This window comes from Guyanagaster necrorhizus (assembly GCF_019112545.1).
Source record: "Guyanagaster necrorhizus MCA 3950 unplaced genomic scaffold BT62scaffold_68, whole genome shotgun sequence".
NCBI lineage: Eukaryota > Fungi > Basidiomycota > Agaricomycetes > Agaricales > Physalacriaceae > Guyanagaster > Guyanagaster necrorhizus.
Window position 1 is genome coordinate 49,806 of NW_025064947.1, and position 22,541 is coordinate 72,346.

General features: G+C 41.8%; 4 protein-coding genes across 4 annotated transcripts; 2 read left to right on the forward strand and 2 right to left on the reverse strand.

The window, feature by feature from the left end:
- Positions 1 to 555: 555 nt before the first annotated feature.
- Positions 556 to 1,395, forward strand: BT62DRAFT_1013783 (uncharacterized protein; the record flags this gene model as incomplete). Its single annotated transcript, XM_043178112.1, has 3 exons — positions 556 to 627; positions 717 to 901; positions 1,035 to 1,395. The coding sequence occupies 3 exons, from the start codon at positions 556 to 558 to the stop codon at positions 1,393 to 1,395; spliced, it is 618 nt and encodes a 205-aa protein (XP_043033059.1).
- Positions 1,396 to 1,501: 106 nt separating this feature from the next.
- BT62DRAFT_1013784 (uncharacterized protein) lies at positions 1,502 to 3,695 on the forward strand (the record flags this gene model as incomplete). The annotated part of the gene is made up of 12 exons (XM_043178113.1): positions 1,502 to 1,589; positions 1,644 to 1,747; positions 1,817 to 2,041; positions 2,103 to 2,127; positions 2,233 to 2,255; positions 2,311 to 2,342; positions 2,395 to 2,580; positions 2,638 to 2,762; positions 2,813 to 2,870; positions 2,923 to 2,956; positions 3,026 to 3,142; positions 3,198 to 3,695. The coding sequence occupies 12 exons, from the start codon at positions 1,502 to 1,504 to the stop codon at positions 3,693 to 3,695; spliced, it is 1,515 nt and encodes a 504-aa protein (XP_043033060.1).
- A 348-nt stretch (positions 3,696 to 4,043) lies between these two features.
- Positions 4,044 to 5,972, reverse strand: BT62DRAFT_1055711 (uncharacterized protein; the record flags this gene model as incomplete). The annotated part of the gene is made up of 3 exons (XM_043178563.1): positions 4,044 to 4,546; positions 4,604 to 5,525; positions 5,583 to 5,972. Coding segments are annotated over 3 exons (1,815 nt in total), but the record flags the coding sequence as incomplete, so codon positions are not given.
- A 3,835-nt stretch (positions 5,973 to 9,807) lies between these two features.
- BT62DRAFT_924639 (uncharacterized protein) lies at positions 9,808 to 10,168 on the reverse strand (the record flags this gene model as incomplete). Its single annotated transcript, XM_043184641.1, has 2 exons — positions 9,808 to 10,015; positions 10,059 to 10,168. The coding sequence occupies 2 exons, from the start codon at positions 10,166 to 10,168 to the stop codon at positions 9,808 to 9,810; spliced, it is 318 nt and encodes a 105-aa protein (XP_043033062.1).
- Between the last annotated feature and the right edge of the window lie 12,373 nt (positions 10,169 to 22,541).

A 22,541-nucleotide genomic window follows, 5' to 3' on the forward strand; every position in this document is an offset into this window, starting at 1 on the left:
TACCTCGTTTCGCCCACTGCTTATGGTCAGCACCATGACCCTTCTTACTCTTTCTCCTGCACCTCCTCGTTGCGGGAGAGGTTAATAAACGACATCATCAATGATACGCACTCGTGTGGAAGGAAACAATATGCAGTGCAGCGATTGTGCTATCTTCCAGAATCCCTTGTTGGCGATGGACGACACTTGGACCGGAGCGACCCATGAACCCGACTCTGAGCAGTTGGAAGTGAACAGAGTATTTCAGTCATGCATTATATAAATTAGCGGTACAGGATTCAATGATTATGATGAAGGATGTTATGGTGCAATGAATTATCATATGCCGACTACATGGCTCACTATCGTGGGATGATGAAGAGAATTCAATGCTTTCATCGTGGATGTGATTATGGATTCGTGATGATGGGCGCGCGTCCCTATGATACGAGGGTAAGTCTTATTTTATTCCGCTCATCGTCCTGTTGATCGTCTCAGAGATGATGTACAATTAGAGTACCTGCCGTTGCGTAGCATGAACAATGTGGCACAACCAATTTAAATGCACGAAGATCAATGCGAGATCGGCCACGGGCCTCTGACGAAATGACGAATTGCGTCCTTGCAATTGATCTAATCGCTCCAATGGTATGAGACTCATTGATCCATGGGCAGGCGCCCATCCTAATTTTGCGGAGACGGCGATATATATTTACCGTATTATCCCGCGAATCTAGACTGTATGCGAGTTCAGGCCTGATGGGAGTGTTTTCGTCGGGGCATTCGACGACGAGACGGATAGGTTGAATACAACACGCTTGCGTACAGGAGCGAGTCGCTTGGTGATGAAGAACATAATATTTCTCAGTGCTCCAACTGGTTCCAAGTCGTGCTATGTCGCATTCGATCACGCTATTGACATGTCAGTAGTATCCTGTCCCTGACATCGGTTATAGCTATCACCTGTAGAAAGCACGTCCTCAACCACTGCCGTCGTCCACGCAGTTAATCACCACTGAAAGAAATACCAATACTGGGGAACTAATACTAATCAGCATCTTCCATTCTTTCCATCACAACACAGCTTGTATGCGTACCCTGCCTAAGCCATTCAATGGCGAACAAGAGGTAATTGAAAGCAGGGAGAAGAGCAGCAGCAGTCTAGTGGTTCTCAAGATCCCAAACGCTGCCTCGGCTCTTTTGGAGAGAGAGGGCTGTACGCCGTCCGATACGGTGGATCGTCGTAGAGGTGCCACGCAGATATACCGAAGACGACCGTATAACCCTGATTTCCGGCAGCGCGTAATGGAACAGACTCACCGGTGTGACAAGCCCGCAAACTGTCGGGCCGTCATGGAATTGTTCACATCCGTTCGAGTACCTGAAAAGATCCGACGCCACGTCTCGTGGCGATGATCTGCGGTCTTCTTTCCTTCCTCACCAACCCTTGGACGCACGCTCCCCTCCTGCCATGCTTCTGTATGTCACCCCGCGTTGTTGAATTTCCTAATTGGAAGCGGTCATGGCATCTGTGAGTTCTGGGAGTGCCTACGCCACTGATATCGTCGCCGTTCAGTGGGTTTATTATAATCAAACATACAACTTTGGATGTAAGATTGCGCGTCTTTTCGTTTCATGTATTCGCTAACGTGGCGTGTGTGTAGACCAATGGATGGTGGTAATGTCCACACAGCTTATCACCCGCCGCTTCCTCGTGAAGCCACCTTCGATGCGTATGCGGCGTCTTTCAGTTTATCTTTCAACCCCCGTCTAATTCGATTTACTTTGGCCGACGAACCTGGTCACCTGTGCGCTCTTTAACACTTTGCATGCTCAGACTTATGCCGGTATCGGTACCCGCGGAGGTATTAGCCGAGAAAGGTCCATCTTCTATGTCTTCCTCGGTTCTTTCTCGTGGTACTTTCTGCCTCGCTACCTCTTCCAAGCGCTCGGCTACTTTTCTTGGGTGTGCTGGATCGTGTCCGACAATGTACCAGTGAACGAGATGTTTGGTTACGTGCATGGCATGGGTATGAGTCTCACCGCGTTCGATTGGGCACAGGTTCGTAGTGCTGGCGATTCGTAATAGTGTTGCATGTTCTCGAACAACGATTCTTTTTTAGATTGCGTATATCGGGCCACGCCATGGTGGGTTGAAGCCAACATCTTTGCCGGATTCATGACATTTTTCTGTATGTATCGATCGCTTCCCGTTCTATTTCGAAGAGCCTGATGGTATCCGTCTATTCTTAGGAATCCTTACCCCAGCGCTCTATGTATAAATGCCTCTTCCTTGTATTTGCCACGTGGCTGATGGTGCACATGTTGCAGTGTTCGAACGCATGGGATAGCAAATACATGCCGTCAGTGTTCATTCTGTCATGGAGGACCTTACGTGACCTAATTTTCCCGCAGGATTTCGTCCAGGGGATCATATGATCACTTTGGCGCTACCTACGATGTGACCAAGATCATGAACCTCAACGCCACGTTCAACGGGGGTGCATACAAAGCGTATAGCCCTTTGTACATCTGGACGACATTCGCCATCTCCTACAGCCTCTCACTTGCGAGTATTACTGCTACGATTACCCATGCCTTGTATGTTCATCTTTGTCGGTCCATCGATGGCGCCGATTCTGACCAACCACGAATCAGCCTGTACTTCCGCAAACAGATCTGGACACAAGCGCGCCGGGCGATGCATGAACAGTCTGATATCCACGCGCGTCTCATGTCGCAATATCGTCAGGTGCCGGAGTGGTGGTATGCAGTGATTTTCGGTGAGTCTCCTTCGTGATGTGATGTTGTCGTATGCTGACGTGTATTCTAGTCGTTATGTTTGCATTTGGCGTCATCTCTATTGAGCTTTGGGACACCAAGTTCCCGGTGTATGTGGTCGTTATTTCGTCTCTTCGTATCCTGTCGCTAATGATGGCGCAGCCAATTCTTTATTCTTGCGCTAGTCATCTCCTTCGTCCTTTTGGAATCTCAATATTCCCGGACACATTATCATTCACACCGCTTCGACTCTACCGCATATTAGGAAGTTATGTCTATGCCATTCGTTTGCCACGGCTGCAGAACAATGGACCTTGACTGCGAAATCATCGCTGTATGTCAGTGTGGTGGATTCTGGTGCTCGCAGATATGCCTAGACATAGTACGTGGAATCCGATATTTTCTTACCAATGATCTGCTGCAAATCTTGAATCCAGTTCTTCGAAAGCCATTTCACCGAGCCTCACATCTACAACATGTATTTTTCGATCATTATCCAAAATCCGACCAGGAAATGCTATATGAAGATCCAGGGCACGACTGCATCATTCGTGGCCTCATATTTTAACAACACAGTACGTCTTCACCTCGTCCTCATATTGTCAAAACTCAAAACAAAGGCGTCAGGATCTGTTGTTAAAGACAATTTTCTCCCGTTCATATTCCGACTTGGGACCTATAGCAAGATACTTGGCTGTATTCTGAAGCTGGACGGATTCTTTCCGCAAGATGAGCTCGCCTTTCGAACGGTCTGTGGACAAGGGAGCGACCCGCTATTTCAGCTTTGGTACCGCAAGAACCAAATGCAGCTGGGCGTCAAGGATCCCAAAGCTGTGAGCAGCACGATTACCTGCTTCACCTATCCTCCTGAGCCAGAGAAAGTATGGTATGGCACAGTCATCGCTCTAATATTCGAGAAAGACGTGTGCATCTGAAGGAGTACAGAAATCTGACACACCATCTCTTGGACATTTTCAGAAGATTTCTCAGGAGTTGTACCAGTCCCTCTTTCGTTTACCATATAGCAGCTAGTCCCTGTATATATCTTAGGTACTCATTCTTTCAGAGTAACCAACTGAAGCAGGCTTTTTTCATGCATATACCGCGACGCTGATTGAGGTTGAATATAAATGGTAAATATCTGTCCTGACCTTGCGCATTGTGGATATGATTCCTTTACATTATCCTATATTCTCTGCCTCGGTCCCAGTGCAAGCGTGTCCATGTTAGACAGCTTCCGACGTTGGAGAAAGGTTACGATATAGGGGACTTTGTTGAGATGCCTAGACAAGGATGTCAAGGTGTGCATCAGGGAATCCATTAGCCTTGATACGCTCAAGGAGCCACCAGAATGGTGTGGCATAAGTCATATCAGGGGATGTTGTCATACCAGAACCACCAGTAAGCATGCCACCAATATGGCCACGGATGTCAGCAATTACTGCACCTGAATCCCCAGGTTCTGAAAAGACTTCTGACTCGCTGTCATAGTTCATTATCCCCCACTCCATAGAGGTTTGGTTGATGGACATGTCTTGGAAATAGTCACGAACAATAGAGAAGACACCATTTGCACGGCCAATAGTGGTGTTAGTGGCATTGCCACTCTTGACAACCAACAAGTATGGTTCACCATTTGAGTCCCACATGTCAGGAGTGTGCATCAAGTCATCAGAAATGATGCCCATAAGTGGAAGCAGACGATTTCCAGGATATTCAAACTCCCAGTTGGGGTCTTCATAGGGAAAATATTTGCACATGAACTGGACAGGTGATAGCTTTGTTCCTACATATAAATAACAGTTAGATTAGGAGATGATCTTAGTTGGATAGTCAAATGCACCAAGGTGTATCTTATTTCCCTGGAAGCCATCACCAAGCTTCGCCCAGTTGACCTTGAAAATTCCCCAATCCTCTGTGAAACGTTGCTCACTGACACCAAGACTGATAGCTGGGGAGCAAAGGATATGGCCAAGGATGCGGTTGTCAAGTTTCTTCCAGTCCTTGTTGACCTCATTGAGAAACACTGCAAGTGCATCCATTGCCTCCTCTGTGTCATCCAGCCATCTCTGAGTCATAATCCGATATTCCTTGGCCTTCTCAACATCAACAGCATCAGTGCCCTTCTCATCCTCCTTGAACCATTCAATCTCCTTCCTCCAATACTCCACTGCAGTTCCACCTCCTCTGACCTTGAGTTTGATTGAATTGATGAAGTTGGTGAAGGCTCTATTGCCAAGCAAGATGACTTCTTTAGGAGGCCTACTAGGATGGCAAATATAGTCAACATTAGCTTCCTTTGATCCAATCAGGACATGACGGCAGGAAAGACCTAAGAGGTTATCACTGCCACCACCCTCAGCAAGGTAGAGGGCCATTGTTCCCTGAATGTCAGGTCTGGCCTTGGTAGAGATGCAGAGGCCAAGAGTGGGAGTGAGGGGACTAATGACATTGACAAGTGGGTTCAGGTCACTGACAGGTTTGAGAAGCTGAGGACTGGCCTCACGTGTGTAGAAGGACTGACGGAAGTCGACATCGACGTCGGTGATCTGGTAGTCCTTGAGAAGGGCTAGAATGTCCTGAGCTGCATCATGGGCAGCTGTGGTAGAGGTAGACTCAGGGAAGACACCAATCCAAATAGTGACAGGAGTGATGACTAGTTTATTGGCCTCTACTCTTTCTTCATCAGTATCTTCTTCATCCTCAGGTGGTTCTTTGAACTTGACCATCCTGAAACGAACAACATCTATTGTTGTAAAGTGGATCTAGAAATCCTAGTTAGCAAATTCTATGATATGATAAATATCTATCTATTAACTGACTGTGTGAGTGTCTAAAACCTTGACAACCCTCCAGCCCAAGTCATTGTTCCAGACTGTTGTAATTGGATGGTTGAAGACTGGGTGCAGCTCCTTCAAACGGCGATAGGCCTCAGGTCCCCTGGGTGGAAACCACTTCTTGCCTGTGCGGTATAGCAATCTGGGCTCAGAATGAAGGCCTGAATAATAGAATTCAGCCTCTTCCTTAGAGACAGCATGTGCATCAGGAGTGTAGGAAGTAGTGCTGTATGTAGCATCAGCACTAAGGCCCAGAGAGGAGAAGGTTGGCATGGTGGTGGTCAGAGAGATAGTAGAGTCCTGGTCAACAGAGCTCTGAGCCTCCACATAGCTTCTAGCAAAGCGAATGTAATCCTCAAGAACTTCAGCAGAAAGCACTGAATGAAGAGAGGGAAAATGAGATGGTTAATATGAGATACTCATAAAGAAACTAAGGGACAGACTGATAAATGATTCAAAAGATCAAAAATGAGCTGAGCGACTTGACTGTGTGATGTGGAGAGATGTTTGGTGAGGGACTGAAGAGAGGCCAAAGAGCTCTATTATATATCCATTGCCATCTGAGACTTGTCTCAAATTCACCCTCTGTGACGATGATGTAAGCTGAAACCATGCGATATAAGCCTCTCAAAATGAAAACCATCTCGCGATCCCCGAATATCCTGCCGTTTCCTCGAAAACATTATTTGTTTTAAGTACATAAAGCAATAATTTACAGATAAGTAAATTTTATTTTGGCCCAGCCACTCGTAATTAAATGAATTCTCTGCAAAGGGAAATTAGTCTCAGTGAAGGATTTGGTGACACCAAGATGGCTGGGAGCTCATAAATAATTTAAATGGGCATAAAGACACTAAGCGAAGGCGGATTCAATGGAATCCCTTGAGCGACACAGCTACCAATTACAGTCTAACAGTCTAAACAGTCTAACTTCGGCCTTTACCTCCATCCCCCTTTCTAATGTTCCGGGAGCCATCTGAAACCATTTTCCTAGACATCAAGTTTCATACATTGCATCGCCAGTCGGTCAGCAAAATTTGGAGCTGTAACTTCTTGGTGAAAAGGAGCCTAATATATATCCTACTAAACTAACCATTTCTAATGATGTCACAGAAGATGGATGATATTCTAAGCTTGTGGAATTTCATCCAGTGGGGACCCCCTACCGAGAACGATCGGTGAGACAGAATTCTCATCGCCAAGGCCAAGGTGGATCACGAAAATGTGGAGCATCATCAGGTATACAATACAGGGACAACGACGCCTTTAATCACACAAATCGCCAAACAACTTAGCTGAACAAATCATCTCTACAAGTACTGTTAAACAATGGCAAATGTACTGCCTGCCGAAATACTTGCCCAGACCATCGAGGAAGCATGGGCCTTTCCTCTTACACCCGTCGAATGTCTCTGAATGGCGACATCATCCCTTCTCATCAGCAAATCATTCGCTTGGGAATGTACTCGTGTGTACTGCACTGACGTACACATATTCACTCATTCCCACCTTATCCACGTCATCGGCCATATCCTACAACGAGACACCGTAGCCTTCCGGTCCGTCGACTCTTCGTTTTCGCCATCAAAGTTCTGCTGGTCCATCTCCTTCGTCCTCGAAGTCGATATCCGCCACCTCCATCCCAAAGCGCACCCGGCATGGCCAGATATCCACGATCTCATGCCAGTACTTCACAATTTATTCCCCAATGTCTCACGGACATCGGTGAACTACCACAACTGGTGGTACAATGACGCTGAACTCGCATGGCTGCAGTTACCGGAACAAATAACCGAGTTGGATATCGTGTATACACATAGCACGGTGCTCACACAGGAGCATCTGGAGAAGCAGACAATGTTGGATGTTATTCCTCCACAGGCCTTCACCGGAGTCAAAAAGTTGACAAGCTACTGAAGTCTGGAAATGTATCAATGGTTTAGAATCACACAGATGTATACTTTGAGGAAATGTACCTGTTTTCTGTGAACAACTTCACTAGTCGCTTGGATGCCAAAATGTATCTGAAACAGCAGCAGCTCCCGAATGGATGCCTCCATTATGATACACTCTCGCAGCAGTCTTACGAATGAAGAACGGCCACCTCGGTAAGAAAACGCAACAGTGAACTACAAAGATCATCAGGCAAAGAGAACTCACGAGTGAGGAACAGAGCACTCAATTGCATTTATAACGCATTCCTGCTTCATGAGAATAGCGAAAAAGATATTCACCACCGCGACCGATGGAAGCTGATAGCTGCAGATTGCGTGCGGAATGAAGACACTCATGTTCCTTAAGAACGCGACGGAGAATAGGCGGCGGTAAATAGAGAAGGCCTGTAACCGTAGGTTGCACACGAGGTGCGGCTGAGTTGTAGTGAGAGTAGCCACGTCGCCATAGTAGTGTGAGCAGGGGATGTGCGTGTGGTCCTCCTGAGATTGTCAATGCGACACGTCGATATTTCACCTCTAAATCATATCCGGCTATCTAATTGATTCGAAGGTACCGCCGTCGTGCACAAACCGATCTTGTTCACGAACACTGGTGATATGACAAAAGGTTACGGCCCCGCCGGGGGCTCCTCCAGTGCCTGTGATGATGTTTTTATCTTGCGACATGGTAAATCTCCTTATTCGATAGAAAGACCTGCCTTCCACCACACTGAAATGAATTACTAGTGTGATGGATCGACTGAAGGCTTTGATAGAAGAAGTCCTATATGTAGAAAAGGCATGGGCCTGTAAGTCAATATAGTGTGGGTATGTAAACCATTGCTTTGGCAGCTGGCGTTGAGGAACAATGTCGGAGAAGATGCTTGGGATCATACCTTTTTTTTATTAAAAGAAATAAAGTGCTCTGACCCCAAGTCTTGGGAAACACATCAGCGAAAGCCTAACCAGAAGGACAGTAGGGAAACTAGAGCAAAACCCATCCAGATCCAATGGATGAGTGATTATCCACTGGAAGAAATCATATGATTAAAGGTAATCCATTTGTACCATTTGAGGAGTGCCAGCATCTAAGGCCGGTCTGAGCGATGACGCTGAAGGGTATGGATGAATGTTAAGATATGCCAACTAAGTCCTACCACAAAAAGAAAGAGGTTATTTGTATTCTGATAGCGAGAATAAAACAGTCCATTGTTGCATGTTCTATGTCATGCAAAACAAACCACTGAAATTAAAGGCCCTGAAAAATGAATTCGACGATGCGGTCGCATTCCTTCCCAGACTATTCCTTGGTTTGTTCTTTTGCACTGTGCTTGCTCGCGGCCTCCATTCTCAACGATAAACAATCGACTGGGATCGACTTGGCTCACACTGAATCTGAATCATGGTTCGTTGAATTGGTCCCAGTGAATGTGTACATCTCTGATGTCCATATTCATATAGTTTTCCCAAATCATAATGCTCCTCATATAGCTACCGTTCCAAAACAATACCTTTGCAAACAGGAACTGACCGATACCTGCTATATGAGATGAATGAGGAAAAGCATAGGTTCCGAAGCTAATCTGCAAGGGCCTCATCAGTTCTTCTAAATCCAGATGTAGAGGAATACGATGTAGCAATTGTACAATGAGCTGTCATGGAGAGAATGGAATCAACATATAGAGTACTCTGAGTAAAGACTGACAAGGGATGCACAGTAGAAAAAGATAATTGTGTAGCAGACACGATAGTACTCACAGAGATATATTTCGGCTACAGGTGAACAATGGTAATCATTCCAGACCACATTACAAGCGCAACCCATCCAAGGTCCTCATCATAATACAACGCCATCCAATTGTCAAGGTTATTCTGGCAGACCGTGCGAACACAGACATTCTCAGTGTGGTTAAGCGGACCAGAGAAGACTGCAACCACGAGGGTCCCATAACTGTCCTGCTCCTCCCGATTGTGGTGATGGGAGCGTAGTGAAACCGCAGTGGCCTGCTTGCCAAGGATGATGTCAGGACATCAGGCAGATCGATGGAAGGAGGATGTTTTACTGATGAGCATTGGTGAGAAGGATGATAGGGAGTAGTGCTGGAAGGATTCATGCTGTGATCCCCAGGAGGTCATGTTATTGTGGATAAGGATGGATGTGGAGGTTTCACTGGCACCATTGACCCAGTGAAATAAATATTTAGAGACAAGCATGGATGATGGAAGGATGTAGAGAGTGATGGCCTGGGCACACAGGATGAGGACCATGGGTGGGGTTAAATGATTTGGAGGCAATCAGTGCATGCAATGTCAAGATGTATGCACTTGCTGGTATTCCAGTTGTAGATGATCATAGTGGAGCTGGGATCAGTTAGTGCTAAGATGTCAACAGGGAGGGTGACAAGGTGGAGGTTGATGTTGATGAAGTAGATTTCATGAAATATTCCATCATCATTGAAGTGCAGGAGCACAATTATCTGCAATCTATAGAAATTAGTGGTTGTTTAGCATATTGACAGATGCTCACAATGACACTGTAACACTGACTTCAGACTCCAGATTATCTTTAACTGTCACATCCCTGAATCCAATGTTGTTCCAGTGTGGAGACCATTTCAAGCACTTGTGCACCTCCATGATGTCTCAGATCATCAGGACTGACTGTGGCCCCTTGGATATGGTCAGCAGCCATTTGTGCTACCACCCTGAGATAAATTTGATCTCTGATACAGATGAGTCCATCAACATTGCCTCACTTGTGGGTCACATAGAACAGTCAGAGAGCCATTGTGACATCAGTCAGTATGTGTGCCACATGCACTGTTCAAGATCAATATCATTGAGGGGGAAAGGATAGTCATTAGACAGAATGTAGAGCTTGTGGGTGTTGTTTTATATGATTGGTAGCCTTATTAGTGCATCAAACTGTTTACACTTCTGAAAATTCAGCATCCAGGAATTAAGGCCAAAGAGAGTCTCACCTGATGGAGTCACAGAATATCTGGAACATAGAGCAATGCAATAGTGCAGATCAGCACATTGCAAATGAGCAGGATAAAGTTCATGTTCAAGTGCTGTGGGCTGATCTATCTCATGATCAAAGTGTTTATTGCAAATTGTCCTGATTCAGATTCCAAGAGAAGGGATCATTTTCAGAGGTCTTTGCAGGATCACAGTGTGCTATGACATTCACCATCAGCATGCATGCACATGCAACAGATACATCAATGCATTTTTTCCCATGCATGCACAATAATGCACATGTACACACATATTGATTTGACATGAATGCATCACACAAACACAAAATTAACCATGCCATGATAATACAGAGACTCACTCTGTATATGAGGACACAAAGACTGATTAGGATGCAGTTTGGATAATCTGATATTAGATCTAATTTTTGGCCTGTTCATGCTCTGTGTGCAATTTTCTGTTCCAAATGCAGAAAACTAGAAGGAAGAAAACTGATATTGCATGTATTACAGACATACATTTTCTTGTCTTTTTTCTCATTCTTGTCATTTCTGTTGCTAGGCATTGCCACAGCCAATACAACAATCTATGCCCTATAACAACAACTTGTTTGAAGCTTCTGAATGAGGCACATACATTGACTTTTGTATGTTCTTGCTACTATTGTCTTTCACATCTATTCTTATTGTTTCATACTAGGTCTTAATTACTTTGTTACAATAATGTTTTTGTTTGAACTTATCTAGCATATATTGCTAATGGAAAGTCTGAAAATAAAAGCAGCTCTCCTTAATGCACTAATACTATTCTTCTCTCACACTTTCTCCCTCTTTCAGAGATGCCATTTCTCTTGTCTACATGCTAGTGAGTCAGCACTTCTACAACACCTTGCTGCCTGAGGCTTACTTTATTTGATAGAAGCACCTTGCATGCATGTTGGCAAGGTGGCTACTTGCCAATGATGCCCAAGTCCCCATGCATCATTGTACTGATCAAATAAAGCCCAACAAAAGTGACACTAAACAAGTATCAGCATATATGGAGCTGACATCTCTTATAAATATGGATGGGTTAATTCCCTATTTGAATCTGATGGTGCATTAGTGACATGATCTATGATATGCTTGAGAACTTATTCTCTTTTTCAGGTCAAATCAAAGCACTCATTGATCTCAGATGAATGAATATATCATTCATACTTATTCTACAAGTGCTTTCTTATCCTGCAGTGCCTATTGTTTCTTGTCATCTCAAGAACAGATGTTATATTCTGATTGAGCAGAATACAACACCTTGTCAAAAAAATACTATAAATATTCTGTCTTAGACTAATGCTGCCTCTCAATCTCAACTATAGACTACAAAAACTGCTATGACAATGAAGCTAAAGCTAAATCCAAATCCTTTGATAACAAATGAGAATCACAATTTTACTTGTTGGCAGCCACTCAATCTGTCTGATCTAATACCATTAACTGTCTATTGTCCTATTGAGAATTCCCCACAACTAGAAGCCAGATGAGAAATCAATGAAGAAGTTGTCTTTATGTCTCTGAAACAAATTGAGGGTGGCTGGAACAGCTTGCCTTCAGATAGACTTGCACTTAATATCTCAGCTAAGGACTTTCATGAGACTAAGAATTTGATGGTTCATTGGTCCACCAAAAACAACAGTGGTGATATTGATGGACCTAAAGCCTCATCTACTGTGAATGATAGAAAAATCAGTAACAAATGATGTCTAAGAATCCTCAGATGTGACAATCCTGCCTGTTCTGCTGGTTATCATTTCCAAGTTACATTCCAAGGTCATAAGCAGCAGATCAAGGAATCTGCAGCTCAGAGCTAATGTACTTTTATTATGTGTCAAGATTGTATCTTATACAATGAAAAGCAGAATACCAATATATCAATAGAGAGCCTCACAGCTATTGCCACTTCAGCTATGTCTTAAACATGCCATGTACAGAGAAGGCAGAATTCTGTGAGCTTGTAGAATCACATCTGAAGCTAGGTTCTGTGATGCTCATGTTAGAACCTTCATGGTTGAATAGATATGGCTGTGATGCTGCAGATATTTCCCAAGCTACTTGACATCCAGACCAGATTAAATATGAATGTTGTCAAGTAAAGGCTAGGACAATGGCTGAAAGTGGCATCTGATACCTCACTCAGTTCTCTGACTGGCAGCATAATGATCCTGGTATTATGTAAACTTATCAGAATGGCAGTGACATAACAATTATTTCTATTCAGAGAACATGGATGAAAGATATGCTCATTTAAGATATCTACAATCTTCATAAGGATCCTCTCAGTGGATTCCTATCAGATACAGCATAGGAAGACTGGATGATTGGGCAGTATCTCCTTATTGTGACCTCAGTGTTCAATGATATCTTGGAATTCTGAGTTCCTGGTCTTTTTATAGTTTCCAATAGTACATCAGCAGAATATTATCACTATCATTTTAAGGGAGTTTTGAAGTTAATTGCTAAATTTGCTATTATGAAGAAGGTGGAAATCCATTATGAGATGTTTCCAGGTGTACATCAAATCTTTTATATGCTAATACTTAGAATATATAATGTATACTCATATTTTTTCTCATGGGTTGTCAATTTTAGTGAACCAAAGTGAATTGTTGAATGAGATATGTACACCCAATTCTTTTCCACCTGCTTATCTATATTTCACTTTCAGACCCCCTATACTTCATACTGTCTGTATATATATATCTTGTAGTTACTACTGCACTCTGTCATTTCACTTTTTACTGTGCCAACTGAGTTCTCATAACATTGTTCTTATCACTTTATAAATTGGGTTCAAGAAGATCTCCATCAACTTTTGGCTGCAAAGAAATGATGGATATTCATCTGACAATCTTGCTATAGTAGTGAAAACACTCTTTAAGAGCTGCCAAGAACATTTTTGCAATACTGCAATCAGTATCAGGTGACTAAGTGGTATTATACCATCTGGCCAGGCAGATGAATTTAAATACTTGATGAATCTGATTTATTGAAGTGAAGATGATAAAGTATTCCAGAGCATTATCACTGGAATTCAAAGCAGATTTCCTAAAATCTCAGTATGGCTGAACTGGTGGTTACATTCTGATCATGCTTTGATGATATTTCCATCTCAATAATGTATGAATGCCAACATGTTGGATACACTTCCAGATAGCATAAATGCTGAAGAAGTGATGCATTTTAAGATTTATCAGCTTGTTCACAAGAAGCATAATATTATGCCAGGTCTGGATAGTCTTCTTCAAGTTGAAAAGTACCATCATTCTCTGTATAATCAGGCACTTCATGAGTCCCTGTTATATTTCTATCATACAGTAATTTGATTGTATACTTGTGATATAGATGGTGCATCTATTCATCATGGAATATTACCACTATAATACAGAAAGAACCAGCAATTGCAATATGGGCATATCAAGAAGTCCTATAATCTAAAACATGCTTTGCAGCATAAGATCATGTAGCAAGAAGGACAAGCACTAGATCAGAATATTGATCCCTTTCCTCCTCAGCAGCAGAAAAAACAATTAAAGAAGCAGAAGAAAGAATCTGTTGAAAGTGAAGATAATGAAAAATCCCTCTCACTGCAGAGACTGCTGTATAGAGACTGCCCAAATCCCCTTGTCTATGACTCTAAGGAATCTGAAGATTGTGAATCTGAATCTATGTCTCAATCATTATCTGGTCTTCAGGCAAATGCTGAAACATCACATATCAATGCTGATGTCTGAGCAAAGGCTGCAAAACAATTCTTTGATGATATCTCACCTTTGAAGAATTACAACTGTGATTTAACTTATTCTGTTATCAACATCAGTCAGATAAAAGAGCTTTTCAGCTTTTCTTGGAGCCATAACTCTTTCTGGCTAAATGCATCTCTGAAGGCTCTATATACTGCACTGAACTATGGTGATTAGCCAATATTTAACTCATTGTTTGTTGGAGAGAGTGAGAGATCCACTCCAAGCTAAATCTATTACCTCTACATTATACTGAAAGGGCACCATGATTAGCCTCTTCATGATTTTCCTGGATCATTCATACCATCACAAGAGCTCTAAAATATCTGTGATGGCTTTTACTTATTCCTCTACTGCATCAAATTCATCACTAGAAGTGAGAATTCTTTCTAGGACTCATTAGTGAGTGACTTGAACCACTACAGATTATTATCATTCTAACTACTGACTGTTTAGATGTAGTTTCAAGATGTAGTAGCTCTAGGAAGACACTTATCAATGCTCACTGACTGTCAGAAGTTCTTTTCAGTATTTACTACTATTGTATTATTTGTACTTGTTTATCTGGTAGTTCTGGCTCTCTGATTCATGTTTTGATCAATAAACCTCACTCAAGAACATCAGTACATGATGGTCCATTGATTAATAAGTTCAAAACATGCAAAGACAGCATCAAAACTTAGTCCAGTAAACTCACACATGAAATCTGCTACATCTATATCACAGACAGTGTCTGACTGTTGGTGCACTAGTGTATATTGCACAAAGAGTTGTGCCTTTGATGCAATATTTATCACCTCAATTTCTATTATTCTAACAATAGAACCATCAAGCATACATGGTCAGATGCATCTCAGTGAAGCACTAGCCAACAGTGATTATATCTGAGACTTTTCATGTATGCTCACTCTATTGACACTTCAAGATGCAAATGATAATGATCTTGAGTATGTTCTGATCACACAAATCTTCAAGAATAGCAGTTATTTCATCACATGACTTGCTATTTTAATATGTAATAGGAAATTAGCTGTCTTTAAATATGATGGAATGAATCACTTTGGATACAGCCAGCTCCAAAATTCCACCTTATCTCTAATGCTGAATGGCCTTGGACTACTAAATACTCATCTGAGCCTCACAGCTGGGAGTTCTGTCATCTTATGGAGTCACTGAAGTCAAGTGAATCAAATACACAACAATAAAGCCTTCCTCCAATGTTACAATTTCCTCTACTTTTATTTCTTTTCTATGAATTAATCCCTATTTATGCTTAGTCAGGGTACCTAGACTAGTGCTTAGGACTATGAGACAGGATTAGTCAGTGCAATAAGCCTAGTTGGTCATTGTCTTGATGCAATGACACATGCTCAATAACACACAACAGATCTATTGTAGATAGTAATGATGCTCAAGGATAAAGGGCACAAAGGATATAGAAACACACAATAGATAGTCATATATTTATCTCTATAATATACAGTATATAAGAAGGCTAGCTCTCACTGGAGTAACATTAGCTTCAAGCTAAAGTTTATTCATCCTCATTCTACTCTCAAGCTATCCCCAAAGGCCTTGAAGCATTTGGTCACCAAAGCACAATAAGTGAACTCTGATGGATGACTCAAATGCAAAGTCACACTAGTTTATTATGTGTTTCAGATTATGTGCAGCTTGAGTCTAACATTCAATTGCTACACAGGGTGATAATATTGCTAGCAGTGTAAGTGATGACTCAGAAAAGGAGAAACTCTTATTTTCAAATGAGGATGACACACTAGAAGACAAAAACCTGCATTATCCATCTACAGCTGAAAATGAAATGTCTTCATTTTCTAGTTCTCCACTATCACTATCACATTTTCATATTCTCTGCTACTGCAGTACTGATTCTGATGGATATCACACTGAAGTTAAGAAAGATGCAATTGAATGTGAAGAGTATTATAACTATTTACATCTAGCCTGTGAGACATACTGTCACATACAGCACAATCTTTCAAAGATCTTTTGATATCACATGTGCATGCCTAGAAAGCTGTCATTGTCCAAAGATATGATATCTGACAGTAATCAAGTTACAACACAGTGGTCAAGACAAATGCATGTCTAAATTAATCTGTTAATGCTGATTATAAATACTGATTTATTTTCTTTGTTAAATAGCAAGGAAATTCCAAAGACAATTGCTACTGTTGGGCAGCATCTTTTGTATTTTATAAGCATTTATTATGATAAGAAGACTAAAACTGTTAACAACAGCTCAGGCAAGATGGCTCCTACAAAAATTAGAGAATTCTATTATTCTTACTGCCTCATAATTTATAATATTCAACAAAAAGGTTGGACTGTGAAATTCTGGAGAGTGTCATGATTTTACCTCTAAATCATGATGCCTGATGCTTATGAAAGCCTGACCACCCACCACCAGAGTCTGGCCCTGATCATAGAGAAGCAGAGGAGAAACTATGGATGATAATGTTATAACAGCACAATAACCATGCCTTACTCAGCAGCACATAAAAGACAGGAGAAAGCAGTGTGATAGTGGTTGCTGTCCCATGCCTTTGTCATAATAAAACACTGTGCCACCTGAAAAACCCTCTCCCACAGGAAGGCTTTGGGTTGGAAATAATGCACAAGAGCATAAGCACAGTCAATTGTCATCAAACAATGAGTAGAAGGCACAGCAACAGGACAATAACCATGAAGGAGACAAAGGATGATGAATGGTATTTAAGAAAATAGAATATAATGCTGTAACTCAGTCTCAAGCTAAGGTTTAATACACCTACTAAAAACTTTCTCACCATCTGGTGGAAATAGTCTTGACCACAACAGCAGACTATCTCTATCACTCCTGCTCTTTCATCTCTCTCACTCAAATTCTTATCACTTATCTCATCATTCTTATCATACTTCTATACTGACAAAACCAGAATCCAGAATCAGACCCCAGAAGCAGTGTCAGACAGTTATAGAGTGTTTGATAGTTGCTTAATAGAGAGGCAATATTCCTGCATCAGACTCAGTACACAGCCCAGGCAAATATGCTAATATTAATGAGTCTGATCTTATAGATGCACTGTGGCACTATTATGATTCTCTTCCTTTTTTTCTAATTGACTCCTATTCTTGCTTAGTTAGAGTGTCTAACCAAGTGCTTGGACTGTGGGAATGCTTATGCAACTATAATAGACAAACCCTGCTCATTGTCTATTGACATGCAGGAATCTCTTGATAATATAACAATACCTTGTTGTAACAGTAATGACTCACAAGGACAATGAACACTATAGTGTAGAAACACATAATAAGTAGTTATATATTTATCCAGAGGATGAATGAGTATATAAATAGTCTAGCTTCTGCTGTAGGAATCCAGCCTCAAGCTAAAGTTTATTCTATACCATCCACATTTGAGCTGACTTGTTTTTGGCCTTGTAGCACTTCACCAATATAGCACAATAGTGGATTCAGGCATGACTGTACAAATATAATACAGTATCTGTTTATCATATGTTATAGGTCATATGTAATTTAAGCTTAACAATGAGCTTGAAGCTTCTTGCTTTCCTTTTCTTATATGCACCAGCAGTGAAGAAACCAAATGCCATCTGTATCAACCTCTGATCTCAGCAATGATTTCTTTAGATTTTTAGCCTCAGTGATAGAAACTCTACTTGAGCTATTAGCTATTATTTATCTTTATTGAGGATGACAATCTATAACTGCATGGGTAGTCTGGCACTATCATGCTTTCTGAACCATCCAGCAGATCGTCTGCAATGTCTCTCCTTCTATGATATCCTAAAATCTATGAGAAACTTCTTCCAGCCTACACAAAACACTATACTGGGAATCCAATCTGGCAATTCAAATTCTGGACTTCTTCCAACACAAGAAAACACCAATACCCCCCTAGACCTCCTCAAAACCCCCTCTGAAACTGCAACAATCAACATCTGATAAACCTCCCTCTGGTCCCAGATCATGAAGATGAGAATCTCTCCTGGACTTTTTTAATGTGGCTCTATCTCCTGATCCTTCTACTGCTCCCACTGAATCTAGAATCAGCCTTGTCAAAGTTTCTCTGGGATTTTTTTTGATGAATTTGATCAGCCCAAGATGAAAAGACAGTAGTGAGATAGACTCATGCAGAAGGCCAACTGACCAGCCAATAACAGTTGAGTAATGAAAACTGAGAGAAATAAAAAGAGGACACATCAAGTAAAAGTAAGCCTGCAATACTGCATTAATCAAGTCACATGTGAAGGTGAAACTAGCCACCTCAAGGTCAAGATATGCTATGGTGAATAGATAAGTATCACAAAGATTGGCCATTGCCATAGAGACTACATTATAACAGACAATTACAATCATTTCTCTGACTCCAGAATCCAGTTTTGCCACTATCTCCAAGTGAGCTACTATCTGACACTCTACCTTTTTGGCAGCTTGAGAGCATGAATCTATGGGGCAATCTCAAACCCACAATTGTGAGAGAAGTATTAGCATTTGAGGATAAGAGCTCAGACCAAAATCAGTTTTTCAACCAGTATAAAGCATACTTTGAGTGTTATGATTTTTCCTATTTTCTTTTATATTAACCCCTATTTATGCTTAGTCAGAGCACCTAGACCAGCACTTAAGACTGTGAGACTGGCTTAGTCATCACAACAAGCCCAGTTGATCATTGTTTTTTGACACAACAGTATCATCTGACAACACATAATAAGACTTTTATAGACAGTAATAATGCTCAAGGACAAAGACCACAATGAACACAATGAACACAATAAGTAGTAGTATTTATATTGCTATGAGCAAACTGTATATAAGTAGGACAGCTCTCACTGGTATAACCTCAGCTTTGAGCTAAAGTTTATTTTTACACCCTCTATTTCAAGCCTCTTGTAACAGCTTTGATGCACAACACCAAATAGACACACAAAGTGGACTTGAGCATGACTGTATAAAAGCAATACAGTGCTCATTTATCACATGTTTAGATCACATGTAGCTTGGGCTTAACAATTAGCTTGAAGCTTTTACTTCTCTTTTCTTATGCACAAGCTAGAGACTCTCTTGATGCCCCTAGGGTGGCTATAGGCTCTAAACACAGCTTGCTCTACATGATGCTAGAAGAAAGTCTCAGATTATCTGACCATGGACATTAAAGCTATAGAGAGCTCAAGCCAAGCAGCAGTGCATAGACAGAAGGACCAATGTATAGAGACACTGTCAGATGATATGAGACCAATGTTGCAGACCTCAGACCTGCAAAAGTACTCTACACAACAGAAGAAGAACACATGAGGCAAGCAGAAGCTTATAAAGCTGACCAGTATGATACTGAATATCAACATCACCAGCAGGACCTCAAGGCTATCCACTGAGACTGTGATGACCACCAGTGGTACAGGCTCTATGCAGACACTCTTGAGTCCTCTGACACTCTCTTCCAGGAGCCAAGCTGGAATGACTCAGCAGAAGTCATCACTGCTAGTGAAGCTGAGTGCTGATCCTCATACCCCCTGCCACCAACTAGAAACAATACAGACATCAACCATATTCTTCCTGGTGGAACCAAACTCCAAACTCCCTCAGCCATACACATCAGTGACAGGGACCTCTGATGATTCCTTAATAGAAATGTTGCTGCCCTCTTTCTTAACTCTGTCTTTTACAAGCAGTTCTGTCAGTATTGCAGCAACCTGAAGAGGCTAAGAACAAGCAGCAAAAGCAGCAGCAGCAAGAGAAGTCCCAAAATTAGAACTTACCAACTTTGAATGCAGCCTACTCCTGAGGCTAGACTCAGCACTAGCAGGAATGAAGAGCAGCTCCTCTGCAACTCTGGAATCCCACCTTCAGTCCATCTTCAACCAGCCTGATGATTCCTCCATAAAGAGTGAGAAAGAAGAGGATGCTGACAGCAAGGATGATGAAGAGACTCCCTTTGACTGAGGAGAAGGATTTTATACTTTATAACAAGAAGAGGAGAGGGTATTGGCAGAAGAAATCCAGCATAAGAAGGAGAAAGAATTTACAAGGCTATACCAGGAGAGAGTACTTGCATTACTCCAGGATATAAGCTGGCAGATGTCACAGGAAGGGAAGGAGTATATAACAGCAGATGATTTGGAAAGGAGGGACATTTTACAATATGCAGCCACTGAACAAGCCATTTTCTTATATGACAGGTTCCACTCCAAAGATATCCTGAGTGGACTGCCAGAATATCAATCCCACTACCAGCAGCAACCCATACCAAATACTCTCCCAATACTTCTGAAGTGAGCTATATACATGGCTCTCTCCATCTGATCAAGCACCACCTATAACACTTGACATCAATCTCAATAAACTGAGATCCCAAAACAGGTCTGATACTCTTTCCAACCATGACACCATAAGCTTCTTAGTGTATAGCCACTCTCAGATGAGGTCAAATTCAGCAGCCAAGCTCAAGGGGTTGACTCTGAGGCCACTAAATTAAGCTTCACCATCAAAGATGGATGAATAGTCAGAAAGGAAGCTGCTCCCACTGGAAGTCCAATCACTGACAGCAAGTTGCTTTATTCATTCTTTAGACTGCCAAGAGAATAGAAATACTCCTTCTTCAGTGGATACTCAAACCTCATGAGACTATTGGTGGTTGATGCCTCTCTAATACAGTGTAAGACAGATCTCATATAAAAGCTATAATCCTTTAAAGAGACATTAGACAACATTGACAGATTTCTGATGGACTGTGAATAGTACTTTGAGGTATATTCAGCATACCTCATGGCCAATATCTACTGAGTTGCATTTGCTGCTTCATATTTTGAAAACAAAGTGAAGACTTGGTGGATCCTGAAATCCATGGACTTTTACTCCACAACCAGAGAGCATCACTGACTCCTGTCCTGATTCATTGATCCTACTGTCTAGGAGGTACACAAGAATAAGATGAAGGAACTCTGCATAGGTGACAAGCCAGTAAGTGAGTATTTTGATGAGTTGGAATGTCTTGGCAAGCTAGCAGGAGTTCTGGATGATATCAATGAGAAAGAATGGATGGTCAAAATGTTAAAGTTGGGAGTACTGTTTTTCTACACTAAGATGATCTCAGATATAGGCATTAACATTCCAAAGGAGTATGATGAGTGGAAGGACCAAATCACTGAAATGAATAAAGAATGCCAGTGACAGAAGGTGGCCAATGCCTATCAGAATAGCTAAAAGCCTAACACCCCCCATAAGACCACCTTGATCACTCCACCCTCAAAATCAGGATCTTCTAACACTGCCAGCTCCTATACTGTGCAAAAGATATGCACTGGCATCATATATACTAGAACAGGAAAGTCAATAGATATTGATCAGTTGAAGAAGGAGGGTAAATGCTTTAATTGTGGAGAGAAGGGCCATTTACCCAGGAACTGTCCAAAGAAGAAGTACACAAGAGAAGATATACATGCACAGGTTGCTGAATTACAGAAGAAAGCAAATGGACTCAAAGAGCATAGAATAAGCACAAAGATAGAGGAGGTAAAAGATAGGGCCAATCAGTGAGTGATTTCACTGGATTGGCTAAGAGACTCTATAGTGTATCTCATGTAGCTGCTGGACAGACCTATGTACCCTCTGTAGTAACTCTTATTTAGGCACATTCAAATATATCTCAATCTGCATCTACTACAAGACCATCCAAAGAATCACCCTCAACTAAAACTCAACTGCCTATGGGCTGAATAGGAGGAGCAATTCCTGCTGGCTGGCTAAAGCCATTTAATACCAAATGGACTTGGCATGCTATCAGAAATGCCAAGAATAAAGAAGAAGCAAAGGTGGTCCTCAAGAACTGGGTTCATCAAATCTGAGCAGAAGAAGTCATTGACAAAATAGTGGAAGGAATAAAAAAGACTGAATGATGTTAGGCTCTGAAGTGGCTAGATGAACTACAAGGATCAAAGAAGTACATCTGACAGCAGAAGACCTATGACAGGGACCTAACCATTAAAGCCCAAATCAAGACTCTTACTGCTAGGACTATGTTTGCTGTAACAGCCCTGATTGATAGTGGTTGTACCAGCAGTTTGATCAACTGTGCTTTCATCATTAAGCACAACCTCCTGACCCAAGCAATAGCAGCACCTACCCCTGTGTATAATGCTGATAGGACAAAGAACCAGGCCAGCTCTATTACTGAATTCATCAAGCTTCATTTGACTATTGGTGATCATGCTGAACAAATTGACTTGGCTA